Source organism: Chiloscyllium punctatum, unplaced genomic scaffold (genome assembly GCF_047496795.1).
Source record: "Chiloscyllium punctatum isolate Juve2018m unplaced genomic scaffold, sChiPun1.3 scaffold_416, whole genome shotgun sequence".
Lineage (NCBI taxonomy): Eukaryota > Metazoa > Chordata > Chondrichthyes > Orectolobiformes > Hemiscylliidae > Chiloscyllium > Chiloscyllium punctatum.
The window spans coordinates 58387-81914 of NW_027310150.1; the positions used below are offsets into that span (position 1 = coordinate 58387).

The window sequence follows — 23528 nt, forward strand, 5'->3', positions numbered from 1 at the left end:
CACCCCTTCCCCCAAATATCCCTCACCCGTCCCCCAAATATCCCTCACCCCCTCCCCCAAATATCCCTCACCTCTCCCCTCCCCCAAATATCCCTCACCCCCTCCCCCAAATATCCCTCACCCCCTCCCCCAAATATCCCTCACCTCTCCCCTCCCCCAAATATCCCTCACCCCTCCCCCAAATATCCCTCACCTCTCCCCTCCCCCTCCCCCAAATAACCCTCACCTCTCCCCCTCTCCTAACATCCCTCACCCCTCCCCCTCTCCTAATATCCCTCACCCCTCCCCTCCCCCAAATATCCCCCACCTCTCCCCCTCCCCCAAATATCCCCCACCTCTCCCCCTCCCCCAAATATCCCTCACCCCTCCCCCAAATAACCCTCCCCCCTCCAAATATCCCTCACCCCTCCCCCTCCAAATATCCCTCACCCCTCCCCCTCTCCTAATATCCCTCACCCCTCCCCCTCTCCTAATATCCCTCACCCCTCCCCCTCTCCTAATATCCCTCACCCCTCCCCTCCCCCAAATATCCCCCACCTCTCCCCCTCCCCCAAATATCCCTCACCCCTCCCCCAAATATCCCTCACCTCTCCCCTCCCCCTCCCCCAAATAACCCTCACCCCTCCCCCCTCCAAATATCCCTCACCCCTCCCCCTCCAAATATTCCTCACCCCTCCCCCTCTCCTAATATCCCTCACCCCTCCCCCTCTCCCTCTCCTAATATGCCTCACCCCTCCCCTCCCCCAAATATCCCTCACCCCTCCCCCAAATATCCCTCACCTCTCCCCTCCCCCTCTCCTAATATCCTTCACTCCTCCCCTCTCCCCCTCCCCCAAATATCCCTCACCCCTCCCTTACAAGTATCCCCGCTCCTCCCTCCCAACAAATACCCTCCGCTTCCCTTCAACAAACGTCACCCTCGCTCCCCATTCCCACACATATCCCCCACCCCCTCCATCAGTGACCCCTCAACACTTACCTTGTTGTTTCCACCTCCCCGACGCACATATGGAGTGGACTGGGCAGGACTGATACTTGAGGGACAGAGGGGCCGAATGGCCTCCACCCTTTCCAAATCTGGGGACTCGAATCACAGAACAACACAGTACACAAGGAGCCTATTCAGCCCATCGAGCCAGGGTTGAAACTTGGAGAGAGTGACGCAATTAGTCCCACTCCACCTCTCCCGACTCTGCCCCCAGTATCCCTATATGTTTATCCTTTCCTGGTCTCTTTCCACTTCCCTTGAGGAAGGTGTAGCGGCTTCCATTGTTCCAGGCACAGAACTTGCTGCAGCAAATGCTCCTCATACCTCTCACTGGTTCTGGAACCCCTCGTGAGAAATGCCCCTTCTGTCCCTGAGGATGGAACTGAGCTCATGTGGCTGTGTGGTGGGATTGAGAGGAGAACAGCACCATGTTATCATACCATCATACAGCACGGAAACAGACCCTTCGGTCCAACTAGTCCATGCCACCCCTAATCCCACCTGCCTGTGCTGGGCTCCTGTCCCTCCAAACCTTTCCTATACACGAACATATCCAAATGGCTTTTAAATGTAGCTGTATCTCCATCCACCACTTACTCAGGAAGCCCATTCTGCACACAAACCACCCTCTGTGTACAAGAATCCTGTGTCGTTGTTAAATCTACCTTCTCTCACCTTAAAAATATACCCCCAGTCTTGAATTCCCCCACCGAAGGGAAAAGACACCTGCCAATCACCTTATCTATATCTCTCATGATTTTATAAACCTCTCTAAGGTCATCCCTCAGCCTTGAGGCCCTGGGGCCAATATTTGTCCCTCACGTCCAGATCACAAAAGCAGTGTTGGGATCTGTTTATTATCACGTTGCACCTCATGGGAGATTGATTCCTCCAGTGGTGACCGCATCCTCTGTGTTGTGCAGTGCTTTGGCACACCATTGGATGGGAAAGGGCGCTAGAGAAATAAAAGTCGGTCTTCTCTGCAGAGTGTTCAATCTCCAACGTGGTGAGAAAGAACCTTGAAACGATCTGAGCCCTGGTCCCGCATAAACAAACAGAAAACTGTTTTCCCTCCAAATGAGAACAGCGTGAACAGCAATGCGAAGGTAAACAAGATGATCATCAAATGACTGCTTTGTGTTGGGTCAGGGATTAGGCAGATTTGGGAATATTGCCCAGAACATTATCCTGACCCTCTCTTGTTGCTGTACAGAATCACTGCGGAGTGGTTTCCATTCAGATGAGGATACACTTGCCATGGACAGAATGGTTGGAGCACAGGGGGTGGGGGCCCCACGATTCATCACTACCCTGTGTCAGCTTCCTGCGCTTTCAGCTCTATCCAACCATCCCATTCTGCTCACTGCTATTCTCCTCCATCCTGAAGGTGCTGCCTCACACTGGGATACAGTTCCTGAAGGGGCTGACTCTCACTGGGATACAGTTCCTGAAGGTGCTGACTCACACTGGGATACAGTTCCTGAAGGTGCTGTCTCTCACTGGGATACAGTTCCTGAAGGGGCTGACTCTCACTGGGATACAGTTCCTGAAGGGGCTGACTCTCACTAGGATACAGTTCCTGAGGGGGCTGTCTCTCACTGGGATACAGTTCCTGAGGGGGCTGACTCTCACTGGGATACAGTTCCTGAAGGGGCTGACTCTCACTGGGATACAGTTCCTGAAGGTGCTGACTCTCACTGGGATACAGTTCCTGAAGGTGCTGTCTCTCACTGGGATACAGTTCCTGAAGGGGCTGTCTCTCACTGGGATACAGTTCCTGAAGGGGCTGACTCTCACTGGGATACAGTTCCTGAAGGGGCTGACTCTCACTGGGATACAGTTCCTGAAGGTGCTGACTCTGATTGGGATACAGTTCCTGAAGGGGCTGACTCTGATTGGGATACAGTTCCTGAAGGTGCTGTCTCTCACTGGGATACAGTTCCTGAAGGTGCTGTCTCTCACTGGGATACAGTTCCTGAAGGTGCTGTCTCTCACTGGGATACAGTTCCTGAAGGGGCTGACTCTGATTGGGATACAGTTCCTGAAGGGGCTGACTCTGATTGGGATACAGTTCCTGAAGGTGCTGTCTCTCACTGGGATACAGTTCCTGAAGGTGCTGTCTCTCACTGGGATACAGTTCCTGAAGGTGCTGTCTCTCACTGGGATACAGTCCCTGAAGGAGCTGACTCTCACTGGGATACAGTTCCTGAAGGGGCTGTCTCTCACTGGGATACAGTTCCTGAAGGTGCTGACTCTCACTGGGATACAGTTCCTGAAGGGGCTGACTCTCACTGGGATACAGTTCCTGAAGGTGCTGTCTCTCACTGGGATACAGTTCCTGAAGGGGCTGACTCTGATTGGGATACAGTTCCTGAAGGTGCTGTCTCTCACTGGGATACAGTTCCTGAAGGTGCTGACTCTCACTGGGATACAGTTCCTGAGGGGGCTGACTCTCACTGGGATACAGTTCCTGAAGGTGCTGTCTCTCACTGGGATACAGTTCCTGAAGGGGCTGACTCTGATTGGGATACAGTTCCTGAAGGGGCTGACTCTCACTGGGATACAGTTCCCGAAGGGACTGACTCTCACTGGGATACAGTTCCTGAAGGTGCTGACTCTCACTGGGATACAGTTCCTGAGGGGGCTGTCTCTCACTGGGATACAGTTCCTGAAGGGGCTGACTCTCACTGGGATACAGTTCCTGAAGGGGCTGACTCTCACTGGGACACAGTTCCCGAAGGGACTGACTCTCACTGGGATACAGTTCCTGAAGGGGCTGACTCTCACTGGGACACAGTTCCCGAAGGGACTGACTCTCACTGGGATACAGTTCCTGAAGGTGCTGACTCTCACTGGGATACAGTTCCTGAAGGGGCTGACTCTCACTGGGATACAGTTCCTGAAGATGCTGACTCCCACTGGGATACAGTTCCTGAAGGGGCTGTCTCTCACTGGGATACAGTTCCTGAAGGTGCTGACTCTCACTGGGATACAGTTCCTGAAGGTGCTGTCTCTCACTGGGATACAGTTCCTGAAGGGGCTGACTCTCTCTGGGATACAGTTCCTGAAGGGGCTGTCTCTCTCTGGGATACAGTTCCTGAAGGGGCTGACTCTGATTGGGATACAGTTCCTGAAGGGGCTGACTCTCACTGGGATACAGTTCCTGAAGGGGCTGACTCTGATTGGGATACAGTTCCTGAAGGGACTGTCTCTCACTGGGATACAGTTCCTGAAGGGGCTGACTCTCTCTGGGATACAGTTCCTGAAGGTGCTGACTCTCACTGGGATACAGTTCCTGAAGGGGCTGTGTCTCACTGGGATACAGTTCCTGAAGGGGCTGTGTCTCACTGGGATACAGTTCCTGAAGGGACTGTCTCTCACTGGGATACAGTTCCTGAAGGGGCTGTCTCTCACTGGGATACAGTTCCTGAAGGGGCTGTCTCTCACTGGGATACAGTTCCTGAAGGTGCTGTCTCTCACTGGGATACAGTTCCTGAAGGGGCTGTCTCTCACTGGGATACAGTTCCTGAAGGGGCTGACTCTGATTGGGATACAGTTCCTGAAGGGGCTGTCTCTCACTGGGATACAGTTCCTGAAGGGGCTGACTCTCACTGGGATACAGTTCCTGAAGGGGCTGTCTCTCACTGGGATACAGTTCCTGAAGGGGCTGACTCTCACTGGGATACAGTTCCTGAAGGGGCTGTCTCTCACTGGGATACAGTTCCTGAAGGGGCTGTCTCTCACTGGGATACAGTTCCTGAAGGGGCTGACTCTCTCTGGGATACAGTTCCTGAAGGGGCTGTCTCTCACTGGGATACAGTTCCTGAAGGGGCTGACTCTGATTGGGATACAGTTCCTGAAGGGGCTGACTCTGATTGGGATACAGTTCCTGAAGGGGCTGACTCTCTCTGGGATACAGTTCCTGAAGGGACTGACTCTCACTGGGATACAGTTCCTGAAGGGGCTGACTCTGATTGGGATACAGTTCCTGAAGGGGCTGACTCTCACTGGGATACAGTTCCTGAAGGGGCTGACTCTGATTGGGATACAGTTCCTGAAGGGGCTGACTCTCACTGGGATACAGTTCCTGAAGGGGCTGACTCTGATTGGGATACAGTTCCTGAAGGGACTGTCTCTCACTGGGATACAGTTCCTGAAGGGGCTGACTCTCTCTGGGATACAGTTCCTGAAGGTGCTGACTCTCACTGGGATACAGTTCCTGAAGGGGCTGTGTCTCACTGGGATACAGTTCCTGAAGGGGCTGTGTCTCACTGGGATACAGTTCCTGAAGGGGCTGTCTCTCACTGGGATACAGTTCCTGAAGGGGCTGACTCTCACTGGGATACAGTTCCTGAAGGGGCTGTCTCTCACTGGGATACAGTTCCTGAAGGGGCTGTCTCTCACTGGGATACAGTTCCTGAAGGGGCTGACTCTCACTGGGATACAGTTCCTGAAGGGGCTGTCTCTCACTGGGATACAGTTCCTGAAGGGGCTGACTCTCACTGGGATACAGTTCCTGAAGGGGCTGTCTCTCACTGGGATACAGTTCCTGAAGGGGCTGTCTCTCACTGGGATACAGTTCCTGAAGGGGCTGACTCTCACTGGGATACAGTTCCTGAAGGGGCTGACTCTCACTGGGAAACAGTTCCTGATGGTGCTGACTCTCACTGGGATACAGTCCCTGAAGGTGCTGTCTCTCACTGGGATACAGTTCCTGAAGGGGCTGACTCTCACTGGGATACAGTTCCTGAAGGGGCTGTCTCTCACTGGGATACAGTTCCTGAAGGGGCTGACTCTCACTGGGATACAGTTCCTGAAGGGGCTGTCTCTCACTGGGATACAGTTCCTGAAGGGGCTGTCTCTCACTGGGATACAGTTCCTGAAGGGGCTGACTCTCTCTGGGATACAGTTCCTGAAGGGGCTGTCTCTCACTGGGATACAGTTCCTGAAGGGGCTGACTCTGATTGGGATACAGTTCCTGAAGGGGCTGACTCTGATTGGGATACAGTTCCTGAAGGGGCTGACTCTCTCTGGGATACAGTTCCTGAAGGGACTGACTCTCACTGGGATACAGTTCCTGAAGGGGCTGACTCTCTCTGGGATACAGTTCCTGAAGGGGCTGACTCTCACTGGGATACAGTTCCTGAAGGGGCTGACTCTCACTGGGATACAGTTCCTGAAGGGGCTGTCTCTCACTGGGATACAGTTCCTGAAGGGGCTGTCTCTCTCTGGGATACAGTTCCTGAAGGGGCTGACTCTCACTGGGATACAGTTCCTGAAGGGGCTGTCTCTCACTGGGATACAGTTCCTGAAGGGGCTGACTCTGATTGGGATACAGTTCCTGAAGGGGCTGACTCTCTCTGGGATACAGTTCCTGAAGGGACTGACTCTCACTGGGATACAGTTCCTGAAGGGGCTGACTCTCTCTGGGATACAGTTCCTGAAGGGACTGACTCTCACTGGGATACAGTTCCTGAAGGGGCTGACTCTCACTGGGATACAGTTCCTGAAGGGGCTGTCTCTCACTGGGATACAGTTCCTGAAGGGGCTGTCTCTCACTGGGATACAGTTCCTGAAGGGGCTGACTCTCACTGGGATACAGTTCCTGAAGGGGCTGTCTCTCACTGGGATACAGTTCCTGAAGGTGCTGACTCACACTGGGATACAGTTCCTGAAGGGTCTGACTCTCACTGGGATACAGTTCCTGAAGGGGCTGTCTCTCACTGGGATACAGTTCCTGAAGGGGCTGTCTCTCACTGGGATACAGTTCCTGAAGGTGCTGTCTCTCATTGGGATACAGTTCCTGAAGGGGCTGACTCTCACTGGGATACAGTTCCTGAAGGGGCTGTCTCTCACTGGGATACAGTTCCTGAAGGTGCTGTCTCTCATTGGGATACAGTTCCTGAAGGGGCTGACTCTCACTGGGATACAGTTCCTGAAGGGGCTGTCTCTCACTGGGATACAGTTCCTGAAGGGGCTGACTCTGATTGGGATACAGTTCCTGAAGGGGCTGACTCTGATTGGGATACAGTTCCTGAAGGGGCTGACTCTCACTGGGATACAGTTCCTGAAGGGGCTGACTCTGATTGGGATACAGTTCCTGAAGGGGCTGACTCTCACTGGGATACAGTTCCTGAAGGGGCTGTCTCTCACTGGGATACAGTTCCTGAAGGGGCTGTCTCTCACTGGGATACAGTTCCTGAAGGGGCTGTCTCTCACTGGAATGATATATTGAAGGACCTCTCAAAGTAGATGCTGGGAAGGCATCTGCACAATGCTGTTTGGCGGTCGGGAAGGAGGGGAGGGCGAGCTCAAACAATGGAACACAGGTACAGTAGATGGGGAGCACTGAGAAGGGAAGGAATTTATTCTGGAATAGAATAGAAATCCTACAGACTGACCCTCCCCCACCCAAACCCGGTAACCCCGCTTTCTACTGTATGGTTCCAGTAACCCAGAGTTGTGGGGAGCTAGTATTTAAAGGGGGAAGCAGATAGTCTTCTGAAGTACCAGGGAAATTGAGGTGATGAGAAGCTGACGTGAAAGAGTTGAGGCTTGTGTCAGACTCAGATGTGATTGATGTTGTGCCGTGCTGTGGCTGCATCATTGGGAAGTGCTGTTCACATCCCAGCACTGCCTGTTGTCCCAGTGGGTCGTTATTAGGTGCCCATTTGCCAGTTAAATTGAGGTAAGGGACTACTAACCCATTGTGGTGGTAGTGCCTCTACCTCTGGGCCAGGTTCTAGTCCCACGTGCTCCAAACAAATGCCATAAAAGCGAGGGAGAGGCCGATTCGCGTTGGTCAAGAATGATGGGCGCGGGCAGAATGGCCTCGTCTGGACACGTGGGCGGGGCCTTTAGGCAAGCACAAGGGACCAATGGGGGCCAGCGGCGCGGGGCGCGGGAAGGCGGGCCCTGGTGTTGACGGACACACGCGCCGCCAATTGCAACAGTCGCCGCTTGCGGGTGGGGTGGGGCGGCATTTCTGATGGACGGCTCTTCCGCCAATGCGGGCGGGCCCCTCGGGGAAGGCGGGACGCCCTGTCCAGTAACAGACGTCAGCTCGGCGCAGTAGGCGGGCGTTATGAGCTGACGGTTCGGGGTGCGGGGGGGGGTTCCACCAATCGGAAAGACATATGGGCGGGGTGTCATTTGAAGGGCGGGCGCCGGTCCAATCGGAGCCCGGTCTTCTCGGGAGTGGGCGGTATCGATGGGGACGTTTCCGGTTCCTGTGCCCGCCCCTCTCTCTCGCGCTTCAGGTCGTCGTTCGGTAGCTGTGAGGACTCAAGCCCAGAGGCGGAGATGGTGGCAAAGCAGCGGATTCGCATGGCCAACGAGAAGCACAGTAAAAACATCACCCAGCGGGGCAATGTGGCCCGGAGCACCGTGAGTAGCGGGTGATTTTTGGCCGGGGTGACAGCGAGCGGGACTGGACCCCCCTCCGAGTGTGAATTTCCCCGTCGCCTCGACCGGAGCGACGGTTGTTTACGTGGCTACTGCGCGATGACGTCACCGCGCCGATTGACAGCCGCGTGCGCCAATGGGCGCCGGCCCCGTGTCCTCCCATTGGCGGCAGGTTGCGTCAGTCAACCCTGGCGCCGCCGACGCCCCTTGACCAGCGCCAATCAGCGGGCGCTGAGGGCGGGGCTTTGTCCAACTGCCACCTCAGCAGCCAGCGGCAGTGCGGCGCCCCCACAGACCCGCACACCTTGGCTCGGTTATAAACGGCGCCCCCCACCACCAGTCCCACAGTCCGGGTTTGGACAGGCCGTATTCTTTCCCCTGCTTCCCCCTCCCCCACCCCGAGATGCAGAGGTGTTCCCCCACCCCGGAGAAGCAGTGTCCCGGTGGTTGTGAAGTAGTGGCATGTGGGATCTTCTGGTGCAAAGCGGGTTTGGCCTGGCCATATTTCATCCCCCACCCTGGAGAAGCAGAGGGGTTTACTGCCCACCCCATCCCATAACAACATTGAACGTTGCCGTCCCAGTGGTTATGAAGTAGTGGCATGTGGGATCTCCCTATGCCAAGTGTGGCTGCATCTCTGTGAGCATCTGATCACACATCAGGCACCCCGGAGGCAGTGAGGTAGAGGTCTTGTAAAGCTGTGTCTTTGTACGTTCTGTGTCAGGACTGTACTGGATCCCCCACCTCCACCTCCACATTCCTCTGCATTTCCTTTCCATCACAGAATATCCCCACCAACGCGGAAGTAGGCCATTCGACACATCTCGGTCTACACAGCCCCTCAAAAGGGCACCCCACCCAGTCTCTTTCCAGCCCCCCCCCCCCCAAAATTCCTGTACCCCACATTTCCCTGGGTACTATGGGACAATTTCCCATGGCCAATCCACCCTAATATGCACATCCCTGGACACTATGGGACAATTTCCCATGGCCAATCCACCCTAATATACACATCCCTGGACACTATGGGACAATTTCCCATGGCCAATCCACCCTAATATGCACATCCCTGGACACTATGGGACAATTTCCTATGGCGAGCCCAACCTAACCTGCATACCTTTGGACTGAGAGAGCAAACCCACACAGACACTGGGTATGGACGTGCAAACTCCATACAGACAGTTACCTGAGGCTGGAATCAAATCTGGGTCCCTGGTGCCGTGAGGCAGCAGTGCTAACCACTGGGCCTCTGTGTTCTTGATGTCAATGAGTTCCCGCAGAGCAGTGGACGTTTGCTGCTGGTGCACTGGAAGATGTGGGTTGTGTTTGGTTTGTGTGAGTCAAGTGACTGCAGCGCTGTGTCCCTGTGTGTGTCAGGGTGGACCTTGGTCAGGCGAGCAGGGCAGACCCTATTCACACTCACTCTCGCTGTCTTGCTTTCCAGAGACCCCTTCAAGAGGAGAGGGCTCCAGTAGCCCCCTGGTTGCTGGCGTTGTTTGTATTTGTGGTCTGTGGATCAGGTGGGTCTTTCTTTTGCTCCCATTCAGTGTCTGTCAGAATTCATGGAATTACAGCAGAAGGAGATCATTTAGCCCTTCCTTGCCTATACTTCCTGTTCTTCTGTAAATCCTTTCCCTTCTGTTACTCATCCAGGTCTGTTTTAAACGTACTATCAGCAAAGGCTGACAATTTAATACCAATCACAACAAATGTATTTAAAATTCATTTGTAGGATGTCAGTGTTATTGGCCAGCCAACATTATTACCCATTTGTAGTCATCCCCTCCCCCCTCACCCCCCTGTTGCTGCAGCAGTCCATGTGCTGGAGGGTAGACCCACAATGTCCCTGAGGGAGGGAATCCCAGGATTCGGACCCAGCCACACTGAGGGAACGGGGATATATTTCCAGGTCAGGATGGTGAGGGGCTCGGAGGGGAACGTGCAGGGGGTGGGATTCCCATGTATCTGCTGCCCCTTCTCCTTCTCACGGAAGTGGCCGTGGGTTTGGAAGGTGCTGTTAGAGAAAAGTGGCACCAAAGAAATGAGTATGATTGGCCAAGATCTCACCAATGATCTGGGTGTCAGTTGTCAGCCCGACTGTTTGGGGCATTAGTGAGGCAATTTAAATTTATCAGTAATCACCGGGACCAGGAGCAAACCACTAGCATCATGACTATTGCATCATTTAATTACATCATGATGTGTGATCTAACACCACGTCTGCGCACACTACATCACCCCCCTCCCCTCGCGCCACCCCCAACCTCCACATCAACTTCCGGATAACAAGACTCCATCAATCTCTGATTTAAAGTTAATCATTGATGCAGCCTCAGTTGCTGATTGATGTGGAAGAGTTCCAAACCTCTAACACACCTGGTGTAAAGAAACGGCACGTATAATGTCATTGCTGGAACACTCGGCTGTAATTGTAACAGGCTGTTGTCCCCTCGTTCTCCAAAACCCGACCTGCAGGACGTTGCCTCCGTACATGTGCACAGCAAGAAACTCTGAAGCAAGCAGTGGATTGATATTTTTAGATTACATTGAGGGGGCTCAGCAAAGGTTATACCAGAACCTCCTTCCCAAACACCTTTATCATAAAGACAGACTTGTACACGTGTAGAACAGAAGGTGGCTATTCAGTCCATCACGTTAGCACCATTCGATAAAGATGTGGCTATACTAATCCCATTCCCCACATATCTTTTTTTAAATCTTCCACCTCTCACCTTAAAATTACGCCCCCTAGAATTGAAAGCCCCCACCCTAGGGAAAGACTCTTGCTATTCACCTCATGATTTTATAAACCTATGTAAGGTCACGTCTCAACCTCCTCCACTTCAGTGAAAGAAGAGTCCCAGTCTATCCAGCTTTTCCCCATAACTCGAACCCTCCATTCCCGCAACATCCTGATCAACCTTTTCTGAGCCCCCTCCATGTAATCTTAGAGATTCATTCACCTTGGGCTGAGTTGAGTTGAGCTTGAATCGTGTGGGTTTATTTTCACTGGAGTTTGCAATGTGGTGATGTAATGTTCCCTCTGGCACTGCAGGCTCCAACCACAGGAATAGTCTCGGGATAAGCAATTGGCCATCTTGACCAATGTGAGGAATAATCTCTTCCCTCAGAGTTTTGAGTCTTTGGAGCCCCCTATCTTGACAAGTTATAGGGGGATGATCGTCTGGAAAGCTGGAAGATCAACTGCTGCCCACAGTGGGGACTGCAGATGCTGGAGATTAGAGTCAAGATTAGAGTGGTGCTGGAAAAGCACAGAATGTCAGGCAGCATCCGAGAAGCAGGAACATCGACATTTTGGGCAAAAGCCCTTCATTAGGAATGCTGCCCACACTAACCAATTCCCTTTAAACATGCAGGAAAATGGGCTGTTAACCTGCTAACTTCCATGGAACACCATGAACTCAGTCCACCTGCACCGAACAGAGGCAACTCATGCTTCCTTACTTAGTCATACTGCACGGAAACAGACTGGTCCAACCAGTCCATACCGAATGTAATCTCCGACTAAACTAGTCCCACCTGCCTGTTCCTGGTCCATTTCTCTCCAAACCTTTCCTCTTCATGTATTAATCCAAATATCTTTTAAACATTGTAACTGTACTCCCATCCACCACTTCCTCAGGAAGTTCATTCCACCTTCTATGTAAAGAAATTGCCTCTTATGTCTTTAAATCTCTCTCCTGTCTCCTTAAAAATGTGGCCCCAGATCTTGAAATCCCCCATCCTAGGGAAAAGACAGTGACCATGAACTCTCTCTATACCCCTCATTATTTTATAAACTTCTATCAACCTTCTGCACTCCAGCCTTTATTCATCATTCAGACCTCCTGACCACCCAAGTGCAGTGACTGGTTGTGGAGGGTGGTGATAGCTGACCTGTCAGGAGCTTATGACAGTCCAGGCCCCTACGGTGATAAGGCACACCGTGCATCGACAGGTCTGTCAGGAACGTGCACATTCTGGGTAATAGCTAGGTCAGAGATCAAAGTGGTTACCTTTCTGTCTTCCTAATATGTCTGTTTTTCTGCCTCCCCCCCACTTCATGTTGCAGCCATTTTCCAGATTATTCAAAGCATCAGGATGGGAGCATGAAGGACAGTCAGGCCAGCAGTAACGGTTTTCTCCTTCAGCCACGGTTATTTTGTTTCTTGGACTCCTGACTACCCCCTCTCGGACTGCACTGTGATAACTTTCTCGTCTTACCAAGTTGCCGACAACGAAAAGCCTGCATCCTTAATCAGTATTTCGCAGCAATAATCAAGGCGGGTGCACCTCGTAGACGGCTTTATATATAGAAATGTGGAATATATAATATAAATTACAGAGAATCAAAGCATCATGAATTCCTCTGACTGCCTCACTGGCAAAACTGAACAGTGTTCCAGGTCTGCAACAGCACACATTCCAGCTTGTTCAAGGTCTGGTTCCACAGACCAGCTGCCCGTTTATGTAACTGCATGGCCTCCCTCACTAGCATTACCCCACATACCTGCCCAAAGGATCCTGAAATCGCAGCTAGTGTTTTGAACTTTGTCTTTTCCTTCGGCCTCAGCAATCCTGCATTGCCCTTGGACTCTGGCCCTGGATTGCAAACCCTTCTCCAACCTGTTCGCTTCTCTGATCTTGTAGTTAATCAATCTGTTTTACACTTCTTTTTAAAAAGTCCATTTAATGAGATACACAGGACCAACGTTGAAGCAATGAGACCTGTCTTTTTATATCAAACCTTCCAGTTATGATCAGGTGGTTTACACTGTCGGTTCCATTCTGCTCATAACACTTGATCTTTCCTTGTGGATCTCAAGGAAACAAGCCACTGTCTACATGTAAACAGATGGGGAATCGTATAGATCAGGGGCTAGTGCAGATACCATGGCCCATCATGTCAGCCACTTGGCTGTGCTTCCTCTTTCCTGGGGCAATCCTTGGCCCTTTCCAGAGGATAGTGTGTGCTAATTCTTTATAAATTCACCATTTTACTCTCCAGCAGATGCCCCGGCAGTGGGGAGCTATGTAAATGTAGGTTAATTTTGTATTTTGTCCCCTTACCCAGCCCTGTTTTTTTCACTGCCTTGATTCCTGAATCTGATGCGCGGTATCTGATCGGATTCAAATCCCCAAGTGCATTGAACACATTCCAGTGAGCTTAGTGGTAGGCTCCAATCTCATCTTCCAGTTGGAATGAGCTCCTTCCACCCACTCGGTGTGCCACAAGACCATGTTACCCCAATAGGCTGACAGGACATAATAAACACTCACTGATGTGGAAAGAACACTTTTTGTGTTCTTGTTGAGAGTGGTGTAAAGGGAGCTTTACTCTGTATCTAACCCCGTGCTGTCCCTGTCCATGGGAGTGTTTGATGGGGGGGGACATTGTAGAGGGAGTGTTACCCTGTCTCTAACCCCGTGCTGTCTCTGTCCCTGGGAGTGTTTGGATGAGGGGGACAGTGTAGAGGGAGTGTTACCCTGTCTCTAACCCCGTGCTGTCCGTGTCCCTGGGAGTGTTTGATGGGGGGACAGTGTAGAGGGAGCTTTACTCTGTATCTAACTCCGTGCTGTCCCTGTCCTGGGAGTGTTTAATGGGGACAGTGTAGAGGGAGCTTTACTCTGTATCTAACCCCGTGCTGTCCCTGTCCCTGGGAGTGTTTGATGTGGGACAGTGTAGAGGGAGTGTTACCCTATCTCTAACCCCATGCCTGTCTGTAGTTACCACGAGCTGTTGACCCAGTGATGTGATTGGTTGAAATGCTCTCAATTGAGTGGAAATCTTTTCATTTGCAGCTCCTGAGTTGGATTTTCCAACTCGATTGCAGAACATACCTCTGTGATACAGTGCCTCCCCAACCCCCCCAATACATACCAATACCACTACCAAACCAGTGTGCCATCCTATACTCTGCAGCCATTGTCTCTCAGGTTAATACCATGTGGAACCTTGATTTCACCTCTTCCCTCCACCCCCCCTCCCACTTTTGTGTCTGGTTGGTTTTGACCCCCTGCCCTTGGAGATTGAGGGGATGCCCAACACAATTAATTTGGCCTGGAGTCGTCTGCAGGAAGTTCCTGAACCCCCACTGACAGAAGGCCGTGTGTGTGACTCACTGCCATAGTCCATCGATGGAACTGGTTACCGGTGCTCAGGGTCACCCTGAGGGGGGGGAGGGGGCATGGCACTGTGGCTGTCCAAACAGAAGCCTGAGCCATCCGTCACCTCTGGCCTTGTTGATCTTGGTGTGTTTGATCATGTATTGCCAAGCGGACAGCAGTCCGTCCTGTTGATTCCCCAAGATTTACCATCTGTGGATCCACTGATGTCTGGGTGACTGCTGTCTGCTGTATGAGCCATGTCTTGGAGCAAGGCTATTCCTGAAATTGTCCCCTCGTCGTGCAGCAAATGTGGAAACCTGTCTTGTGCTGTAAGAGACCTCGCATTTACCATGGGGAGTGGGATAAATCCACACCTCCCCACTGTCACAGTAGGAGACCAGCAAAGCTGCTTTTTTTCTGTATCTTTGTTGGTTGGGTGGGGTGGGGAAGAGCCTGGGACTGGCTCTGAGCATGCTGTGAGTCACGGGGGGGGGGGGGGAGGAGGAGATGGGATGGAGGTTGTGGTACACTACATTCAGTTCATGTGATTGTGGGTATAAAGCTGCCTGTCGCACAAAGACCATTGTCTCACTCTTCCTTCACTTGGAATAACCACCCACCCACCAAAATAAAACTACAACCCTACTTAGCTGGTTACAGGATGGGTGACTAATTGGTTTTCGTTTTAAATCATTGAATTTGAGCTCTTGTACCCTGAGAATTGGAACTTTTGATCACCATTTTTGGAACTCCTGTATAGTCTTCAAACAGCAATAAAAGTGTATCTCTCCTTCTAAACTGTCTTGAGTTTTCTGATTCCGGAGCTTTCCTGCTGGGATTGTGCACGCTCCCCCCGGGTTTGTCGATTTGGATGCTCAGGGGTTCTGCAACTGAGAGATGTAATGACACCATGGTGCCCCCTGGAGTGTGACATATTTACATTGAGAAATACCATTATCACAGCATCACACCTGACTAATGCCACTGAGAGACACTTCTGTTTGTGCAGCTTCAAGGAGCTACCTCCCTGCGCACACCCCCCCCCCCCCCCCCCCCCCCCCCCCCCACCGTATCTCTCAATCTACCAGCTTCCCAAACAACACCTCATTCACTAACACAATCCTGCATGAAGGGACTTGACCCATTGGCTCTTCAAATAATTTGAAAGAATTAGTGGCCAATAAGGAAGTGATAATATTGAAAGGTTGACGCAAGAATATGGGAATGGGCTATCGAATCTGTCAGAGAATTGTCACTCTGCAGGAGGTGACCATCTGTTGTGCGGCTCACTGATTTCACCCATACCCTGCAAATTCCATGGAAGTGCTGTCCCTTGCATGTTTTGCAAAATATCTCACATTTATTCAAATTAAACTCCACCTGACACTCCACCTGTTCAATTGCTCAAGACCTCTTTGTAATCCTCGATGACCTTCACTCCATTACACCATCTATTTTGGCGTCATTTGCAAAATGATTAACCTTCTGAAGCTGGGGGCATTTTCTTCCTGTTTACTCTGTCCAGACTCCTCGTGACTGTGAAACATTCCATCAAATCTCCCTTCGACCTTTTCCAAGACAAACTGCTCCAAATTTGCCAATCTATATCCGTGATTAAAATTCCCCATCCTTGAAACCACTGGGATAAATCTTTATTATTGTCACACGTACCTAGGTACAATGAAAAGTTTTGCGTGCAGACAGGCTGATCATACTGTCCAAAGTGCATTGAGGTAATAAAGCAGAACAAGGTATACAATATTATGGCTGCAGAGAAGGTGCAAAGAGAGCGAGGTAAATTGGAGATTTGAGCAGTCCACAATGCAGCACCCAAACCTCAACACAGTACTCTAGCTAAAGTCTGTCTTGTGTGTGGGGGAACATTCAACAGAACCTTCCTCCTCTGCCCCTACAAATTAAACCCGAGAACACTGTGTGGTTCATTAACTACTCTCTCAACCAGTTATGCACAAAGGCACTCTGACCCCACAACCCCTTCAGAGTATTTTATGTTTTCTCATCTTTCTTTCTTGCAAAATGCGTCACTTCACATTTAATGTCACCAACAGACCCTAGATGTACGAGCAGAAAGAGACTTTAAATCCTCAACTCCACTTTAGATGATCTACAGCGTGGAAACAGGCCCTCGGCCCAACCGGTTCACACCGACCCTCTGAAGAGTAACCCACCCAGACCTATTCCACTTACCCCTGACTAATGCACCTAACACTATGGGACAATTTCCATGGCCAATCCACCCTAACCTGCACATCCCTGGACACTGGGACAATTTCCCATGGCCAATCCACCCTAACCTGCACATCCCTGGACACTATGGGACAATTTCCATTGGCCAATCCACCCTAACCTGCACATCCCTGGGCACTATGGGACAATTTCCCATGGCCAGTACCCCGGACCTGCGCATCTTTGGACTGTGGGAGGAAACCTGAGCACCCGGAGGAAACCCACGCAGACACGGGGAGAATGTGCAAACTCCACACGGACAGCCCAAGGCCGGAATTGAACCCGGGTCCCTGGCTAACCACTGAGCCACTGTGCTGCCTCTATTTACCCTACCCATGCCCTCATGATTTTATAAACCATTCATGCTCTTGATTCTCTCAAACTTGAACATATTGAGAATTTTAATTGTTCACAGGTAGTCGCTATGAATGCAACAACTTGGTCCCAATGGCTTTGGAGGGCGAAAGTGAGGGCTGTGGATGCTGGCGATCAGAGTCAAAAAGTGTGGTGCTGGATAAGCAGGTCAGGCAGCATCCGAGGAGCAGGAGAGTCGACAGTTTGAGCATGAACTCTTCATCAGGCTCGAACCGTCAACTCTCCTGCTCCTCGGATACTGCCTGATTAGCTGTGCTTTCCCAGCACCACACTTTTTGACCCTGACAGCTCAGGAGGCAGCATATTCTTTGCTGGGATGCCCTTCAGCCGGTCAGTGTAACGCTGGATGGCCAAATGGCCTCTGTCTGCACGCAGGGGAGTCTTATCAGAATGCAGGAGTTGACATTCCAAAACAGACTCTATGGGTCAATACCAACCATTGGCTGGAGGGAGCGCTGCAACGGGAGGACCGCATTGAGATTCCCCCTGGCGGCGGAGGACCGCATTGAGCTTCCCCCTGGCGGCGGGAGGACCGCATTGAGCTCCCCCTGGCGGCGGGAGGACCGCATTGAGCTTCCCCTTGGCGGCGGGAGGACCGCATTGAGCTCCCCTGGCGGCGGAGGACCGCATTGAGCTCCCCCTGGCGGCGGGAGGACCGTATTGAGCGCCACCTGCGGCGGGAGGACCGTTTTGAGCGCCCCCTGGCGGCGGGAGGACCGCATTGAGCTCCCCCTGGCGGCGGAGGACCGCATTGAGCGCCCCCTGGAGGCGGGAGACCGTATTGAGCTCCCTCTGGCGGCGGAGGACCGCATTGAGCGCCCCCTGGCGGCGGGAGGACCGCATTGAGCTCCCTCTGGCGGCGGGAGGACCGTATTGAGCTCCCCCTGGCGGGCGGGAGGACCGTATTGAGCGCCCCTGGCGGCGGGAGGACCGTATTGAGCGCCCCCTGGCGGCGGGAGGACCGCATTGAGCGCCCCCTGGCGGCGGAGGACCGCATTGAGCTCCCTCTGGCGGCGGGAGGACCCGTATTGAGCGCCCCCTGGCGGCGGGAGGACCGTATTGAGCGCCCCCTGGCGGCGGGAGGACCGTATTGAGCTCCCCCTGGCGGCGGGAGGACCGTATTGAGCTCCCTCTGGCGGCGGGAGGACCGTATTGAGCGCTCCCTGGCGGCGGAGGACCGCATTGAGCTCCCTCTGGCGGCGGGAGGACGCATTGAGCTCCCTCTGGCGGCGGGAGGACCGCATTGAGCGCTCCCTGGCGGCGGGAGGACCGTATTGAGCGCCCCCTGGCGCGGGAGGACCGTATTGAGCGCCCCCTGGCGGCGGGAGGACCGTATTGAGCGCCCCCTGGCGCGGGAGGACCGCGGTGTTTCTCCGGGAGAGGGTGAGGTCGGAGCGGAGTTGCCGCGCGGGCCGCAGTGTTGGTGAGTCCAGGCCTCAGGCCCAGGAGGGAGGCGGGCCCGGCCCGGGCCGGGGGTAGCTCAGGGTGTGGGGTCATCCTCGGCCTCAGAGCGCAGCCCCGACCCCACAGCCCCCGGGGAGAAGAGAGGGAGAGGGAGAGCCCGGGCCTGAGGCCTAGGCCGCGGGAGGAAGGTCCCGGACACTCCCCCCCCCCTCCTCCCCCCCCTCCCCTCCCTCCCCCCCCCCTCCCCTCCCCCCCTCCCCCCCCCCACCCCCCTCCCCCCCCTCCCCCCCCCCTCCCCCCCCTCCCCCCCCCCCTCCCCCCCCTCCCCCCCCCCCCCTCTTCCCCCCCCCTCCCCCCTCTTCCCCCCCCCTCCCCCTCTTCCCCCCCCCTCCCCCTCTCCCCCCCTCCCCCCCCCTCCCCCCCCCCCCCCTCCCCCCCCCCCCTCCCCCCCCTCTTCCCCCCCCTCCCCCCCTCTTCCCCCCCCTCCCCCTCCCCCCCCTCCTCCCCCTCCCCCCCCCCCTCCCCCCCTCCCCCCCCCCTCCCCCCCCCCCTCCCCCTCCTCCCCCTCCCCCCTCCTCCCCCTCCTCCCCCTCCCCCCCCTCCCCCCCCTCCCTCCCCCCCCCCCCCTCCCCCCCCTCCCTCCCCCCCCTCCCCCTCCTCCCCCCCCTCCCCCTCCTCCCTCCCCCTCCCTCCCCCTCCCTCCCCTCCTCCCCCCCTCCTCCCCCCCCCCTCCCCCCCCCTCCCCTCCCTCCCCCCCCTCCCCCCCCCCTCCCCCCCCCTCCCCCCCTCTTCCCCCCCTCTTCCCCCCCCTCCCCCCCTCTTCCCCCCCTCTCCCCCCCTCTTCCCCCCCCTCCCCCTCTTCCCCCCCCCCTCTTCCCCCCCCTCCCCCTCTTCCCCCCCCCCTCCCCTCTTCCCCCCCCCCCTCCCCCTCTTCCCCCCCCCCCCCCTCCCCCTCTTCCCCCCCCCCCTCCCCCCTCTTCCCCCCCCCTCCCCTCTTCCCCCCCCCCCCCCGGGTATTGTGTGGGGCTATTGTATGAGAGGGGCCGGCTGCTCGGTGTGGCCGAGGACCGGACCCTAACGTTGCTTTGTTTCCTTTGGCGTTGGCAGGCGGTGACGGGTCAGAGCCATGGGAGACAGCGATGACGAGTACGATCGGAGGCGCCGGGATAAATTCCGTCGGGAGCGGAGCGACTACGACCGTTCCGAGAGCGAGACGACCGGCGGAGAGATGATTGGAACGACAGGTTGGAGCGAGAGCGGGATCCTCCTGTGCAGTTAGCCATTGGCATGGTGCTCCAGCACTGACTGGCACACCAGAAAGATTCCACTACCTCCAGATACGCCGTAGCATTTGATTTGATTTGATTTATTGTTTTCATGCACCAAGATACAGTGAAAAGTTTTGTTTTGTGCGTGCTAAGCAGAGGCTATACCTGACCTGAATATCTCAGGATAATAGACCAAAATGCAGACGAAAGTGCTATAGTTACAGAGAAGGTGCACAGGGAGAGATCAACTCTCATGTAGGAGAAGTCTGTTCAAGAGTCTGATATTGTTCAGGTGAGAGGGGAAAGATTCAAAAGGGACGTGAGGGACAAACGTTGTCCCCCTCATCCATGGGAGGAGGTTGGTTTGTGTGTGGAATGAACTGCCAGAAGCAGTGGTACGTGCAGGTGCAGAGACAACATTTAAAAGACATTTTTTACAGGTGAGTGGATAGGAAAGGTTTAGAGGGATATGGACCAAACACAGGCAAATGCCACTCGTTCAGTTTGGGAAACTTGCTCAGCATAAATGAGTTGGCCCGAAGGGTCTCTCTCTGTGCTGTATGACTCTGTGACAGCGGGGAAGAAGCTGTTCTTGAATCTGTTTGTATGAGTTTTGAAACCTTTGTATCTCTTAGCTGTTGGAATCGTTATCTCCAGGGTGGGACAGGTCTCTGTCAGCTGTTTTCCTGAGGTAGTGGGAAGGGTAGATGGAGTCAGTGGATGGAAGGTTGGTTTGCGGAATGGACAGGGCTGTGTTCACCACCCTCTGTAATTTTGTGCAGACTGGGATAGGCTGCTTCCTGTGGGGCATCGATAAAAATTGCTAAGTGTCTTTGTGGCAGCTAACGGAGTCATAGAGATCTGGACTGGAGTCACTTGTGACTTAGGAGACATGGTTGTGTGTTGCTGCTGGGGGAGTTGGGGCCAGTGGCTCAAATTCCAGCAGGAAACCCAGTCCCAACGGTGAGATTCCTTTTGAAACCTGGCTTCAGCTTTGTGTGTGACCCTGTGGATTCCCCAGAGCTGTCTGAGGGAGCAGCGCTGAGTGCTGTCAGAAATGTCGTGAGCCCCTAGAATTGAAAGAGGGATTCCTTTTCATTGTCCGACACCATCAGCCCAATCCCTGTTCCCTCTGTGCTGCCACTGACCCTTTTAGTTTTTTCACCTTTGCTCATAAGCCTGTACTGTGGCACTTTACCATGTCACTTTGTCCGGTTTGCCTTGCAGAGAGTGGGACCGAGGGAGAGAGCGGAGGAGCCGCGAGTACAGGGACTATGACCGAGGCCGAAGGGAGCGGTTCTCTCCCCCTCGCCATGAGCTGAGCCCTCCCCAGAAGCGGGTGCGGAGGGAATGGTAAGTAGTGAAGCCGTCGGGCAGGATTGTGTACGCACCGTCCATCAGGGGCTGGACACTTTCATCCATCGAGTGGCCTCAATCTCCCGATCGATTGGAAAGGAATCGAGAGCTGAGTGGGGCAGCAGAGCCGAAACAGGAGATCAGGTTAACCAGTCAGGGAGGCTGGAGGGGCTGAATGGTGGTTTATTGCCACATGTACCTGAAAACAGTGAAAGGCTTTGTTTGTGAGCAGTAGGTAAGGACATACCGAACACTGGGGGTGGGGGGGGGAACCTTGGAGAGCGCGAGGCTGACAGGTGACACTGGAGCTCAGCATTATTTGACATTAGAGGGTCCATCATTAATACTACTCCAGCTCACCCTGATTTGCAACACGTTTTAGATTCCAGAGTTAGATTTTATAAAGCCTGGCCCTACTTTCGGAGCGAGTTCGGACCACTTCTCCAAGGATTGAATGGTAGCTGTACCGAGTCAGTCTTTTCAAAGCCAGCTTGAAGTGTGGGTGTGGGAATCGGTGGCAGTTGTGCTGATGTAATGGTTCTCTCCCTCAGGATGACCAATGTCGCTGACCCGTACCATGCCGGCTATGAGATGCCATACGGAGGTGGGGGGTGGTCCCAGCTATGGTCCCCCCTCAGCCCTGGGGTCCCCCTGATCTGCACATGATGCAGCAACACCACGGCATACCCATCCAGGCCAGGTGAGGTTATACACGGGGCTGCACCACTGCGATTGGTGGCTTCCTTCTCGGTTCCCAATCGGGCTCCCCTGAGCGAGTGTTGCAGTCTCTGGTCCCAAACGGCCAGATGAATGTGTCTGTAAAGTAACCCTGTTCATGCCTGCTATTGAGGTTTTGTTTGTGGGTATGTGTCAAGGGGCGTGTGTGAGTGAGAGAGTGAAAGTGTGTGTGGGTGTCTGTGTGTGCATGTGAGTGTCTGTCTCTATGTGTGTGAGATTGCGCGTGTCTGTCTGTGTGCGCGTGTCTGTCTGTGTGCGCGTGTCTGTCTGTGTGCGCGTGTCTGTCTGTGCATGTGTGTGCATGTCTGTGTGTGTGTGTGTGAGAGTGCGTGTGTGAGCGTGTATCTGTCTCTGTGTGTGTGAGAGTGCGTGTGTGAGCGTGTATCTGTCTCTGTGCGTGTGTGTCTATGTGCGTGTGTGAGCGTGTATCTGTCTCTGTGTGTGTGAGAGTGCGTGTGTGAGCGTGTATCTGTCTCTGTGCGTGTGTGAGAGTGCGTGTGTGAGCGTGTCTCTGTGTGTGTCTGTGCGTGTGTGAGCGTGTATCAGTCTCTGTGCGTGTGTGTCTATGTGCGTGTGTGAGCGTGTATCTGTCTCTGTGTGTGTGAGAAATGCGTGTGTGAGCGTGTCTCTGTGTGTGTCTGTGTGAGCGTGTATCTGTCTCTGTGTGTGTCTGTGCGTGTGTGAGCGTGTATCTGTCTCTGCGCGTGTGTCTGTGTGCGTGTGTGAGCATGTATCTGTCTCTGCGTGTGTGTCTGTGCGTGTGTGAGCGTGTCTCTGTGTGTGTGTGTTGTCTGTGTGCGTGTGTGAGCGTGTATCTGTCTCTGTGTGCGTGTGTCTGTGTGCGTGTGTGAGCATGTATCTGTCTCTGTGCGTGTGTGTCTGTGTGCGTGTGTGAGCGTGTATCTGTCTCTGCGTGTGTGTCTGTGCGTGTGTGAGCGTGTCTCTGTGTGTGTGTGTGTCTGTGTGCGTGTGTGAGCGTGTATCTGTCTCTGTGTGTCTGTGTGCGTGTGTGAGCATGTATCTGTCTCTGTGCGTGTGTGTCTGTGTGCGTGTGTGAGCGTGTATCTGTCTCTCATGCGTGTGTGTCTGTGCGTGTGTGAGCTGTATCTGTCTCTGTGTGTGTGTGTGTCTGTGTGCGTGTGTGAGCGTGTATCTGTCAGTGTGTGTGTGTGTGTGCGTGTGTGAGTGTGTATCTGTCTCTCTGTGTGTGTGTCTGTGTGCGTGTGTGAGCTGTATCTGTCTCTGTGTGTGTGTGTCTGTGTGCGTGTGTGAGCGTGTATCTGTCAGTGTGTGTGTGTGTGTGCGTGTGTGAGCGTGTATCTGTCTCTGCGTGTGTGTCTGTGCGTGTGTGAGCGTGTATCTGTCTCTGCGTGTGTGTCTGTGTGCGTGTGTGAGCGTGATATCTGTCAGTGTGTGTGTGTCTGTGTGCGTGTGGTGAGCGTGTATCTGTCTCTGTGTGTGTGTGTCTGTGTGCGTGTGTGAGCGTGTATCTGTCAGTGTGTGTGTGTGTATGAGTGTGTTTTTGTGTGTGTGGGTGGGTGGGTGTCTGTGTGAGGGTGTGAGGATGCTGGCTGGGCCTGTATACATTGCTGTTGGGAAGGTGGTACTGGTGGTGATCTGCTTTGTTGACCGGTTTC

General features: G+C 53.9%; 1 protein-coding gene and 1 long non-coding RNA gene across 2 annotated transcripts; both read left to right on the forward strand.

The window, feature by feature from the left end:
• The first annotated feature begins 8221 nt into the window (after nt 1-8221).
• On the forward strand, nt 8222-14195 carry LOC140472683 (stress-associated endoplasmic reticulum protein 2). The gene is made up of 3 exons (XM_072567510.1): nt 8222-8374; nt 9840-9915; nt 12468-14195. Exons 1-3 carry the CDS (start codon nt 8291-8293, stop codon nt 12506-12508), a joined length of 201 nt encoding a protein of 66 aa, XP_072423611.1. The 5' UTR covers nt 8222-8290; the 3' UTR covers nt 12509-14195.
• A 4281-nt stretch (nt 14196-18476) lies between these two features.
• Nucleotides 18477-21184, forward strand: LOC140472685 (uncharacterized). Its single transcript, XR_011957820.1, has 3 exons — nt 18477-18548; nt 19637-19773; nt 21025-21184. It is a non-coding gene; the product is annotated as an uncharacterized lncRNA (long non-coding RNA).
• The last annotated feature ends 2344 nt before the right edge of the window (nt 21185-23528 follow it).

Coding starts and splice junctions, on each gene's coding strand:
- LOC140472683 (XM_072567510.1), top strand. CDS start 8,291: ATGGTGGCAAAGCAGCGGATTCGCATGGCCAACGAGAAGCACAGTAAA. Junction 8,375..9,839: donor GCAATGTGGCCCGGAGCACC/GTGAGTAGCGGG, acceptor CTTGCTTTCCAG/AGACCCCTTCAAGAGGAGAG. Junction 9,916..12,467: donor ATTTGTGGTCTGTGGATCAG/GTGGGTCTTTCT, acceptor TTCATGTTGCAG/CCATTTTCCAGATTATTCAA.